Consider the following 12133-nt stretch of genomic DNA (forward strand, 5'->3'; position numbering starts at 1 on the left):
AAGAAATTCCATTTACAGTACAATAAGCAGTTAGGTTTACAGTTACAATATTCAATATTTGTTTCCACAATTCCAATAAGCATTCATTCCAAAAGCATAAGTTCAATCAGAAAACAAATTGTAAGCCATCCTGAACTCACTTACAGGATAGGGCGAGATAGCAATCCAAAAATTAAATTCCAGATATATAATTTCAGTGAAAATTAAATTTTAAACCCAGTGGTTCAAGTTTAAAGTTCTCAAGTTTTAGAGTTCACATTCTAGATAGAGATTCTAGATATATCCTGTTCTGATATTATGTCTTCATCAGTGAACTAAAAATACAAGAGGCAAGCATAATTATAATTACATCCACAAACATCCATAAAGTTAAAATGAATTTATCATGAGGTATTTCTTACCCAATAGTTGCACTGTAAGAACATAAGAGAAGCCATGTTGGATCAGGCCAGTGGCCCATCCGGTCCAACACTCTGTGTCACACAGAAGAACATCAGAGAAGCCATGTTGGATCAGGTCAGTGGCCCATCTAGTCCAACACTCTGTGTCACACATAAGAGAAGCCATGTTGGATCAGGCCAATGGCCCATCCGGTCCAACACTCTGAGTCACACAGAAGAACATAAGAGAAGCCATGTTGGATCAGGTCAGTGGCCCATCCAGTCCAACACTCTGTGTCACACATAAGAGAAGCCATGTTGGATCAGGCCAGTGTCTCATCCGGTCCAACACTCTGAGTCACACAGAAGAACATAAGAGAAGCCATGTTGGATCAGGTCAGTGGCCCATCCAGTCCAACACTCTGTGTCACACATAAGAGAAGCCATGTTGGATCAGGCCAGTGTCTCATCCGGTCCAACACTCTGAGTCACACAGTGACAAAAAACCCCAGATGCCATCAGGACGTCCATCAGTGGGGCCAGGACATTAGAAGTCCTTACACTGTTGCCCCTCCCAAGCACCAAGAATACAGTGCATCACTGCCCCAGACAGCCTCCACCTCCTCCTGTGGCAGTGAATTCCACATGTTAATCACCCTTTGGGTGAAGGACTTCCTTTTCTCAGTTCTAACCTAACTACTCAGCAATTTCATTGAGTGCCCGTGAGTTCTCGTATTGTGGCTGGGGCTGATGGGAGTTGTAGGCAAAAAAAACATCTGGAGAGCTACCGTTGACCACCCCTGCTATAGAAAGCCAAGAGAAGGGACCAGGTACCAAGCTTGTAAGCCGCTGGATGTGGTGCTGCATAGTGAAAGGAAAAAGGAAAGGTCCCTTGTGCAAGCACCAGTTGTTTCTGACTCTGGGGTGACGTTGCTTTCACGGCAGACTTTTTACGGGGTGGTTTGCCATTGCCTTCCCCAGTCTTTTACACTTTCCCCCCAGCAAGCTGGGGACTCATTTTACCAACCTCGGAAGGATGGAAGGCTGAGTCAACCTCAAGCCGGCTACCTGAAAACCCAGCTTCTGCCGGGGATCGAACTCAGGTCGTGAGCAGAGCTTAGGGCTGCAGTACTGCAGTTTTAACACTCTTCGCCACGGGAGAAAGCGGCAAAAAGTGTCTTTGTAGTGAATCGTTTCCGCTTGTTCAGCATCAGTTTTCGTTAGGGTTGCTGACCTCCAAGTCGTGGCTGGGATTCTCCTGGAATTCTCCCCTGGAGGACACGGCTGCTTTGGAAGGTAGACTCACCTCCACCCTCCCCAGATGCCATGCCCGAAAACTCCAGGAATTTCCCAACCCAGAGCTGGCAACCCTATTATATACCCAGTGTTCCATTTTATCCAATGCAAGTATGCGCTGGAGAAGAGTGATGATTAGGAAAGGGATGGGAAGCAAAACCACCAGTGTTGCAATGCCCTTGTGTAGATCTAAGATACGCCCACATTGGGAACACTTTGTACAGCACAGGTCACTCCATCTTAGAAGAAGAATTACAGATTTATACCCCACCCTTCTCCCTGAATCAGAGACTCAGAGCAGCTTACAATCTCTTATATCTTCTCCCCGCACGGCAGACACCCTGTGAGGTGAGCGGGGCTGAGAGGGCTCTCCCAACAGCTGCCCTTTCAAGGACAACTCCTGCGAGAGCTATGGCTGACCCAAGGCCATTCCAGCAGGTGCAAGTGGAGGAGTGGGGATATCAAACCCAGTTCTCCCAGATAAGAGAGCTATGGCTGACCCAAAGCCATTCCAGCAGGTGCAAGTGGAGGAGTGGGGAATCAAACCCGGTTCTCCCAGATAAGAGTCCGTGTACTTCACCACTACACCAAACTGGCTCTCCCAGAAGCTGCCCTTTCAAGGACAACTCCTATGAGAGCTATGGTTGACCCAAGGCCATTCCAGCAGGTGCAAGTGGAGGAGTGGGGAATCAAACCCGGTTCTCCCAGATAAGTGAGCTATGGCTGACTCAAGGCCATCTCAGCAGCTGCAAGTGGAGGAGTGGGGAATCAAACCCGGTTCTCCCAGATAAGAGAGCTCTGGCTGACTCAAGGCCATTCCAGCAGGTGCAAGTGGAGGAGTGGGGAATCAAACCCGGTTCTCCCAGATAAGAGAGCTCTGGCTGACCCCAGGCCATTCCAGCAGCTGCAAGTGGAGGAGTGGGGAATCCAACCCGGCTCTCCAAGATAAGAGAGTTCTGGCTGACCCAAGGCCATCCCAGCAGTTGCAGGTGGAGGAGTGGGGAATCCAACCCGGGTCTCCAAGATAAGAGAGTTCTGGCTGACCCAAGGCCATCCCAGCAGTTGCAAGTGGAGGAGTGGGGAATCAAACCCGGTTCTCCCAGATAAGAGTCCGTGCACTTAACCACTACACCAAATTGGCTTAAAAGGTACATTGCAGCACCCAAAAGAGTCAAGGGCGTGGAATGGTTTCTTCACAAGGCAAAGCTGAAAGGTGAAGGGTTTCTTTGTTTGTATAAGAAAAATTAACAGATGTGGTGGAGGTCTGTGAAATTATGCAAGGGGTAGGGAAAGTGGATAGAGGGAACTTTTCTCCCTCTCTCCGATTTACCAGAATTCTTTGCAGTTGACGGGCAATAGATTCAGGACCGACTCGACATACGAACACCCATGAAGCTGCCTTAGACCCTGTCAGATGTCATGAGAACGTGACATCAGACCCTTGGTCCATCAAGGTTAGTACTTCCTACTCAGACTGGCAGCGGCACTCCAAGGTCTTGGGCGCACCTGTGACCTGATTCTCTTGCATGCCAAGCAGATACCTTGCCATGGGCCTTGCCCTGTAGAGAAAACCCTGTAATCTTTTCCCCAGCAAAACATGATCATTTCAGAGGATAGCCACGTTGGTCTTCTTCGGAAGACCTAGATTCAAGCCCAGTCGCACTTTAGAGAGCCAGTTTGGTGTAGTGGTGAAGTGTGCGGACTTCGATTCCCCACTCCTCCGCTGGCACTTGCTGGAATGGCCTTGGGTCACCCATAGCTCTGGCAGAGGTTGTCCTTGAAAGGGCAGCTGCTGTTAGAGCCCTCTCCGCCCCACCCACCTCACAGGGTGTCTGTTGTGGGGGAGGAAGGGAAAGGAGATTGTGAGCCGCTGTGAGAATCTTTGGAGTGGAGGGCGGGATATAAATCCAATATCTTCATCTACCTCACAGGGTGTCTGTTGTGGGGAAGGAAGGGAAAGGAGATTGTGAGCCGCTCTGAGACGCTTCGGAGTGGAGGGCGGGATATAAATCCAATATCTTCATCTACCTCACAGGGTGTCTGTTGTGGGGGAGGAAGGGAAAGAAGATTGTGAGCCGCTCTGAGACTCTTCGGAGTGGAGGGCAGGATATAAATCCAATATCTTCATCTACCTCACAGGGTGTCTGTTGTGGGGGAGGAAGGGAAAGGAGATTGTGAGCCGCTCTGAGACTCTTCAGAGTGGAGGGCAGGATATAAATCCAATATCTTCATCTACCTCACAGGGTGTCTGTTGTGGGGGAGGAAGGGAAAGGAGATTGTGAGCCGCTCTGAGGCTCTTCAGAGTAGAGGGCAGGATATAAATCCAATATCTTCATCTACCTCACAGGGTGTCTGTTGTGGGGGAGGAAAATAAAGGAGATTGTGAGCCACTCTGAGACTCTTTGGAGTGGAGGGCGGGATATAAATCCAATATCTTCATCTACCTCACAGGGTGTCTGTTGTGGCGGGGGGAGGTAAAGGAGATTGTGAGCCGCTCTGAGACTCTTCGGAGTGGAGGGCGGGATATAAATCCAGTATCTTCATCTACCTCACAGGGTGTCTGTTGTGGGGGAGGAAGGTAAAGGGGATTGTGAGGCGCTCTTTGGAGTGGAGGGCGGGATATAAATCCAATATCTTCATCTACCTCACAGGGTGTCTGTTGTGGGGGAGGAAGGTAAAGGAGATTGTGAGCCGCTCTGAGACTCTTCGGAGTGGAGGGCGGGATATAAATCCAATATCTCCATCTACCTCACAGGGTGTCTGTTGTGGGGGAGGAAGGTAAAGGAGATTGTGAGCCGCTCTGAGACTCTTCGGAGTGGACGGCGGGATATAAATCCAATATCATCATCATTTAGGGAACCCACAAGAGTTCTGGGGTCTTTTTTTTTTAAAAAAAAACTTTTTTTTTAAAGTCTGAACGAAGGTTTATTTATCATTTGCCCATACAAGAACAATCGCAAATGAAAGCTAGCATGCGCCGTATAAAATGTAGGAAACTAACATTAAACAAGCATAACACAAAGATCAAAAGTAGATCCATTTTTTGTAGAAAAGATTATTAGGTGCAATGTCATGTACAGTTAAATATGTTACCAGAGCAAACAAAACAGCTACCACACGATGTTCATGTTGTTCAATTGAGAAATCGAAAGAATTGCACGCTATTGTATTAAGAACAAACAGTTCCCACAGCCGATGAAACCACCGATCCAATAAGGGTGGTGAGGAATCTACCCAGTTTAAAGCTATAGTAAGTCTGGCTGCTGCAATCAAAATATTAATTAACTCCAAAGAACCTTTGCTAAGGGCTTGGTCCTTTCAATTATGTAATTAAGAAACATCTGGTTTGAGGGGGAGAAAGTAACCTGTGATGAGTTTGATCTGAAATTGAATTTGTTTCCAAATGTTTGAAATACGCTTACAAGCCCACCCACCATCCGTGCATAAATGAAGCAACCTCCCCACAATTTTTAAAGCAACTAGGAGCAATGGAAGAGATGAGTTCTGAACTTTTAACAGTCAACCCTCCCTTTGTCAAATATCTAACATCCAGGGACTTATTGACTCTAGACACGGAGTTCCATCCTAGCTAAAAGCCAGAGAGTTCTAGCCTTTGTGAACTAGATAGTGGAATAGCAGAAATTCTTCTGATACTTCGCCAGTTTCACCCTGTACTCATAGCTAGTATGGATAGGAGACCTCAAACATATATGTTAGAGAGGTTCCAACAGCAAGAGGGTAGTTTAGGTCTAAGAACTATTTTGTTTGTGGAAAAATGAGTATCCCACCTTACCTTGCTTTCAAGATGGCTTATGAGAATTAGCGATTGCTCAAAGAATGCAGGAAATTTAAAAAAAAACATTATGATTGGTAGAATGTTGAATATTAATGGCTAATCGTAAGAGCATAAGAGAAGCCATGTTGGATCAGGCCAATGTCCCCTCCAGTCCAACGTTCTGTGTCACACATAAGAACCTAAGAGAAGCCATGTTGGATCAGGCCAGTGGCCCATTCAGTCCAACATTCTGTGTCACACATAAGAACCTAAGAGAAGCCATGTTGGATCAGGCCACTGGCCCATCCAGTCCAGCACTCTGTTTCACACATAAGAACATAAGAGAAGCCATGTTGGATCACGCCAGTGGCCCATCCAGTCCAACGTTCTGTGTCACACATAAGAACCTAAGAGAAGCCATGTTGAATCAGGCCAGTGGCCCATCCAGTCCAACATTCTGTGTCACATAGTGGCCAAAAATACCTGCCATCAGGAGGTCCACCAGTGGGGCCAGGACACTAGAAGCCCTCCCACTGTGCACCCCCAAGCACCAAGAATACAGAGCATCACTGCCCCAGACAGAGAGTTCCAACAATACGCTGTGGCTAAGAGCCACTGATGGACCTCTGCTCCATATGCTTATCCAATCCCCTCTTGAAGCTGTCTGTGCTTGCAGCCACCAGTTCCTGTGGCAGTGAATTCCATGTGTTCATCATCCTTTGGGTGAAGAAGTACTTCCTTTTATCGGGGTCCAGTGCCCGGAGACTGGGGAGGGAAACAAGGAAACATAAATTGCAATTCCTATAAAAAGGCCCTACACTAAAGGACTGTTTTTGTTACAGGGAGGGCACCAGATTTTAGGCACAAAATGCAGACCTAGTGAAGGAAGTATCTTACTGAAAGTTTGTTGCAAGAACCAGAAATGCTGCCCGGCTCATACAGGGGATGGGAGAGCTCTTATGAATGTGCGGACCGGTCAGGAGTGGCAGTGTAGGCTTCGGGGGCAGGAGAGAGAATTTCTGGGAGTCATTCTTCTCTCTGAGCAGTTGCACCTTCTTTTAAATATGGGATAATTCAGACAGTGACACCAGCATACTGTGTTCTCTTGCCCTCTATAGCAGGGGTGTCAAACATGCGCTTGAGGGACGGATCAGGCCCCCGGAGGGCTCCTATCAGGCCTGTGAACAACTCACTGTCATCTGCTTCCTTCTCTGTCTCTTGCTTCATTCTGCATCGCAGCTTGCTTTGCCAAGCATGCTCAATCACACAGCAGAGCTACGGAGCAAAGCCTCTGTTTTCTTCAGTGGCACATGAAGCAGCTTATGTACAAAAGCTTACAATGCCCAGCCGTTTCATCTTTTCCCCTGGGTCTTAGGCTCAAACCATTGACCAGGAGATTTGTGTAATGTCAATAATTCAAAAGCAAGTTTGCAATTTACAGACACATGCCTGAACAATACCTGTACACCTAAAATTTATATTTCTGCTACCGGGCCATTACATTTTATGACACGAATGGCCCGGCCGGACAAGGTTGCATTTATGTCGGATCCAGTCCCCATAACAAATGAGTTTGACACCCCTGCTGTATGGATTTCATGTTGGTTCTCTTTCTTTGTTGTCCCTGCCAGAGACTCAGCGGTCCCGCGGCCGCCTCCAGGGCACAAGTGGAAGGAAGTCCGGTGTGACAATACCGTCACCTGGCTGGCATCATGGACGGAGAACATCCAGGGGTCCATCAAATACGTGATGCTGAACCCCAGCTCCAAGCTGAAGGTGGGGGTCCGAAAACTCATTTCTGCATCTCACACCTGCTCTTCTTCTGGGAGAGTTCACTGTCCCGCCTCTCTTTCCAGGGGGAGAAGGACTGGCAGAAATATGAAGTGGCTCGCCGACTGAAAGGGGTGGTGAGTCAGATCCGATCTCAGTACCGTGCAGACTGGAAGTCCAAAGAGATGAAGAAACGGCAGCGGTCTGTGGCGCTTTACTTCATTGATAAGGTGAGGGCTGATTGGCTAATCTTTGAGGATGGGCCAGTTAGCCCTTAAGCAGCTTGTGATGGGACGTTGTACATTGGGGTGGCGCCACCAGAACAGCGTGAGGAATACTCTTAACTGAGAGAATGTGTAATCCATGGGGGAGGGACGGTGGCTCAGTGGTAGAGCATCTGCTTGGGAAGCAGACGGTCCCAGGTTCAATCCCTGGCATCTCCAAAAAAGGGTCCAGGCAAATAGGTGTGAAAAACCTCAGCTTGAGACCCTGGAGAGCCGCTGCCAGTCTGAGAAGACAATACTGACTTTGATGGACCGAGGGTCTGATTCAGTATAAGGCAGCTTCATATGTTCATATATATGTTCATAAAGGTGTACATTTAATTCTGTCCCATAGTGATTGGGGTTCCTCAGTGGAACAGGCTTCTGTGGGAGGTGGTGGGCTCTCTTTTGGAGGTTTTTCGACAGAGGTAAAAAGAACATAACTGAAGCCATGCTGGATCAGGCCAATGGCCCATCCAGTCCAACACACATAAGAGAAGCCATGTTAGATCAGGCCAATGGCCCATCCAGTCCAACACTGTGTCACATATAAGAACATAAGAGAAGCCATGTTGGATCAGGCCAATGGCCCCTCCAGTCCAACACTCTGTGCCACACATAAAAACACTCTGTGTCACACAGTGGCCAAAAAAACCCCAAGTGCCATCAGGAGGTCCACCAGCAGGGCCAGAACCCCAGAAGCCCTCCCAAGCACCAAGAATACAGAGCATCACTGCCCCAGACGTAAGAGAAGCCATGTTGGATCAGGCCAATGGCCCATCAAGTCCAACGCTGTGTCACATAGTGGCCAAAAAGCCCAAGTGCTATCAGGAGGTCCACCAGTGCGGCCAGAACTCTAGAAGCCCTCCCACTCTTCCCCCCACCCCCAAGCATCAAGAATACAGAGCATCACTGCCGGTGGCATAAGAACATAAGAGAAGCCATGTTGGATCAGGCCAATGGCCCATCCAGTCCAACACTCTGTGTCACACATAAGAACATAAGAGAAGCCATGTTGGATCAGGCCAGTGGCTCATCCAGTCCAACACTCTGTGTGATACATAAGAGAAGCCATGTTGGATCAGGCCAATGGCCCATCCAGTCCAACACTCTGTGTCACACATAAGAACATAAGAGAAGCCATGTTGGATCAGGCCATTGGCCCATCCAGTCCAACACTCTGTGTGATACATAAGAGAAGCCATGTTGGATCAGGCCAGTGGCCCATCCTGTCCAACACTCTGTGTGATACATTAGAGAAGCCATGTTGAATCAGGCCAGTGGCCCATCCTGTCCAACACTCTGTGTGATACATAAGAGAAGCCATGTTGGATCAGGCCAGTGGCCCATCCTGTCCAACACTCTGTGTGATACATTAGAGAAGCCATGTTGGATCAGGCCAGTGGCCCATCCTGTCCAACACTCTGTGTGATACATTAGAGAAGCCATGTTGGATCAGGCCAGTGGCCCATCCTGTCCAACACTCTGTGTGATACATAAGAGAAGCCATGTTGGATCAGGCCAGTGGCCCATCCTGTCCAACACTCTGTGTGATACATAAGAACGTAAGAAAAGCCATGTTGAATCAGGCCAGTGGCCCATCCTGTCCAACACTCTGTGTCACAGAGTGGCCAAAAAAACAGGTGCCACCAGGGCCAGGACACTAGAAGCTCTCCCACTGTTATCCCCCCATCCCCAAGCACCAAGAATGCAGAGCATCACTGCCCCAGACAGAGTTCCATCAATACCTCGTGGCTCAGACATGGTTCAATTTGGGTTGCTCCACCACCAAGTGGAGTGGGTTGGGCAGAGCTGACTCCTCCTCCTTCCGTGTCCCTCCCCAGCTGGCCCTGAGAGCGGGGAACGAGAAGGAGGAGGGGGAGACGGCGGACACGGTGGGCTGCTGCTCCCTGCGTGTCGAGCACATCACGCTTCACCATCGGCTGGATGGGAAGGAGAATGTCGTGGAGTTTGACTTCCTGGGCAAGGACTGCATCCGCTACTACAACAAAGTGCCCGTGGAGAAGCAGGTGAGGAACACACTTTTGCAAGGCCCAGCCAACTTAGAATCATAGAGTTGGAAGGGACCTCCAGGGTCATCTAGCCCAACCCATGGTTATAGGATGGGGGAGACTTGTCTTAGCGGTAGTCTGTGCGAAAAGGATCTAGGGGTCTTAGTGGATCATACGCTGAACGTGAGTCAACAGTGTCTAAAAAGGCAAATGCAATTTTGGGCTGTACCAACAGAAGTCTAGTGTCCAGATCATGTGATGTGATGGTATCGCTGTACTCTGCTCTGGCAAGACCTCACCTGGAGTCTTGTGTTCAGTTTTGGGCACCACATTTTAAGAAGGATCTAGACAAGCTGGAAGGGGTCCAGAGGAGGGCGACGAAGATGGTGAGGGGTCTGGAGACCAAGTCCTATGAGGAAAGGTTGAAGGAGCTGGGCGCATTTAGCCTGGAGAGGAGGCGGCTGAGAGGTGATAGGATCACCATCTTCAAGTCCTTGAAGGGCTGTCCTATAGAGGATGGGGTGGAATTGTTTTCTGTGGCCCCGGAAGGTAGGACCAGAACCAGTGGGTTGAAATTAAATCAGAAGAGTTTGCGGTTCAACATTAGGAAGAACTTCCTGACCGTTAGAGCGATTCCTCAGTGGAACAGGCTTCCTCGGGAGGTGGTGGGCTCTCCTTCCTTGGAGGTTTTTAAACAGAGGCTAGATGGCCATCTGACAGCAATGAGGATCCTGTGAATTTAGGGGGAGTTGTTTGTGAGTTTCCCGCATTGTGCAGGAGCTTGGACCAGATGACCCTAGAGCAGAGGTGGCCAACGGTAGCTCTCCAGATGTTTTTTTGCCTACAACTCCCATCAACCCAAGCCAGCATGGCCAGTGGCTGGGGCTGATGGGAGCTGTAGGCAAAAAACATCGGGAGAGCTATTGTTGGCCATCCCTGCCCTAGAGGTCCCTTCCAACTCTATGATTCTATGAACCCCCTGCACAATGCAGGAAACGCACAGATGCCTTTCCCTGTGTCTGTGGTGCAGGCTAGGGGGGTCAGAGGGATTTGGGAGGATGGGAAACTAAGCAGGGGAACTCTCTAGGGCTGCCGTTCTCACTTTCAGTTTTGTGTCGCAGTGAAACTCTCGGGGCTTTTTTGTAGCCGGAGCTCGTTTGCATATTAGGCCACGCCCCTCTGATGTAGCCAATCCTCCTGGAGCTTAGAGGGCTCTTCGTACAGGGCCTACTGTAAACTCCAGGCGGATTGGCTACATCAGGAGGTGTGGCTACATCAGGAGGTGGATTGGCTACATCAGGAGGAATACCAGGACTGGAGCACAGAGGCAAGCCCGGGGCTTTTATTGTAGCCGGAGCTCGTTTGCATATTAGGCCACACCCCTCTGATGTAGCCAATCCTCCTGGAGCTGACAGTCGGCCCTTTACGAAGAGCCCTGGAAGCTCTTGGAGGATGGGCTACATAAGAGGGGTATGGCCTAATATGCAAAGGAGCTCCTGCTACCAAAAAGCCCTGTCCTTGCTTCTGCATTCCAATCCTGGTACTCCTGGAAGGCAGTGATTTTTTTTTACCTTTAAAGCCCTACGTGGCTGAGGGCTTGCCTTCCTTAGGGACCGTCTCGTCCCATATGTTCCCCAGAGCATTCTCAGATAAGGGACCCAGAATCTGTTCTCGATCCCTGGGCCGAGGGGGACTGAAGTTCACTCGGGAGAGAGCCTTCTCTGTAGCGGCCCCCTGTTGGTGGAACCAACTTCCGGAAGAAGCAAGAGCCTTGCGGGACGTTGCCCAGTTCCGCAAGGCTTGCGAGACAAGCTGCGTTTCGACTTGCTTTTAATCGATAGCCGCGTACGAGGAGACTCGAGAAGACTGAAGTTATTGGAATGTCCCGTTAGCACCAAATTGTTTTAATGTGTCTGAATTGTTAGATGGTTTAAGGTTTTAACTCGTTAATGCTTAATATTTGTAAATGGGTTACTGTCGTAAGCCGCCCTGAGCCTGATTCGGCAGGGAGGGCAGGATGTAAATCCAATTAAATAAATAAATATGTAGCAGGAACTCCTCTGCCTATTAGGCTACACCCCCCCCCCCCCCCCCATGTAGCCTGTGGAGAAATACCATTTTGGCTGGTGTTTGTCTGGGGGTTGGCATAGGGTTGCCAAGTCCAATTTAAGAAATATCTGGGGACTTTGTGGGTGGAGCCAGGAGACATTAGGGGTGGAGCCAAGATCAAGGCTGTGACAGGCATACTTGAACTCCAAAGGGAGTTCTGGCCATCACATTGAAAGGGACGGCACACCTTTTCAATTCCTTCCGTAGGAAATAATGAAGGATAGGGGCACCTTCTTTTGGGGCTCATAGAATTGGACCCCCTGGTCTAATCTTTTTGAAACTTGGGGGGTATTTTGGGGAGAGGCACTAGATGCTATACTGAAAATTTGGTGCCTCTACCTCAAAAAACAGCCCCCCCCCAGATGCCCGCGGATCAGTTCTCCATTATTTTCTATGGGAATAAATCTCCATATTGAATAATAGAGTTCCCAGCACACATTCCCCTCCCCTCCCCCCGCTTTCTGACGACCTTAAAGTGGGGGGGGGCCCTCCACCCTGGGATCCCCTGCCCCCACCTGGGGATTGGCA

At 49.2% G+C, this 12133-nt stretch overlaps 1 protein-coding gene across 1 annotated transcript in view; it reads left to right on the forward strand.

The window, feature by feature from the left end:
• LOC132574921 (DNA topoisomerase I, mitochondrial-like) overlaps positions 1-12133 on the forward strand; it is a 36828-nt gene that overhangs the window by 8924 nt on the left and 15771 nt on the right. Inside the window, exons 5-7 of the mRNA XM_060243174.1 lie at positions 7083-7227; positions 7308-7451; positions 9329-9514. Of these exons, the coding sequence (XP_060099157.1) occupies positions 7083-7227; positions 7308-7451; positions 9329-9514 (475 nt within the window). The remainder of the gene's footprint in view (positions 1-7082; positions 7228-7307; positions 7452-9328; positions 9515-12133) is intronic.

The sequence above is a fragment of the Heteronotia binoei genome, chromosome 7 (assembly GCF_032191835.1).
Source record: "Heteronotia binoei isolate CCM8104 ecotype False Entrance Well chromosome 7, APGP_CSIRO_Hbin_v1, whole genome shotgun sequence".
Lineage (NCBI taxonomy): Eukaryota > Metazoa > Chordata > Lepidosauria > Squamata > Gekkonidae > Heteronotia > Heteronotia binoei.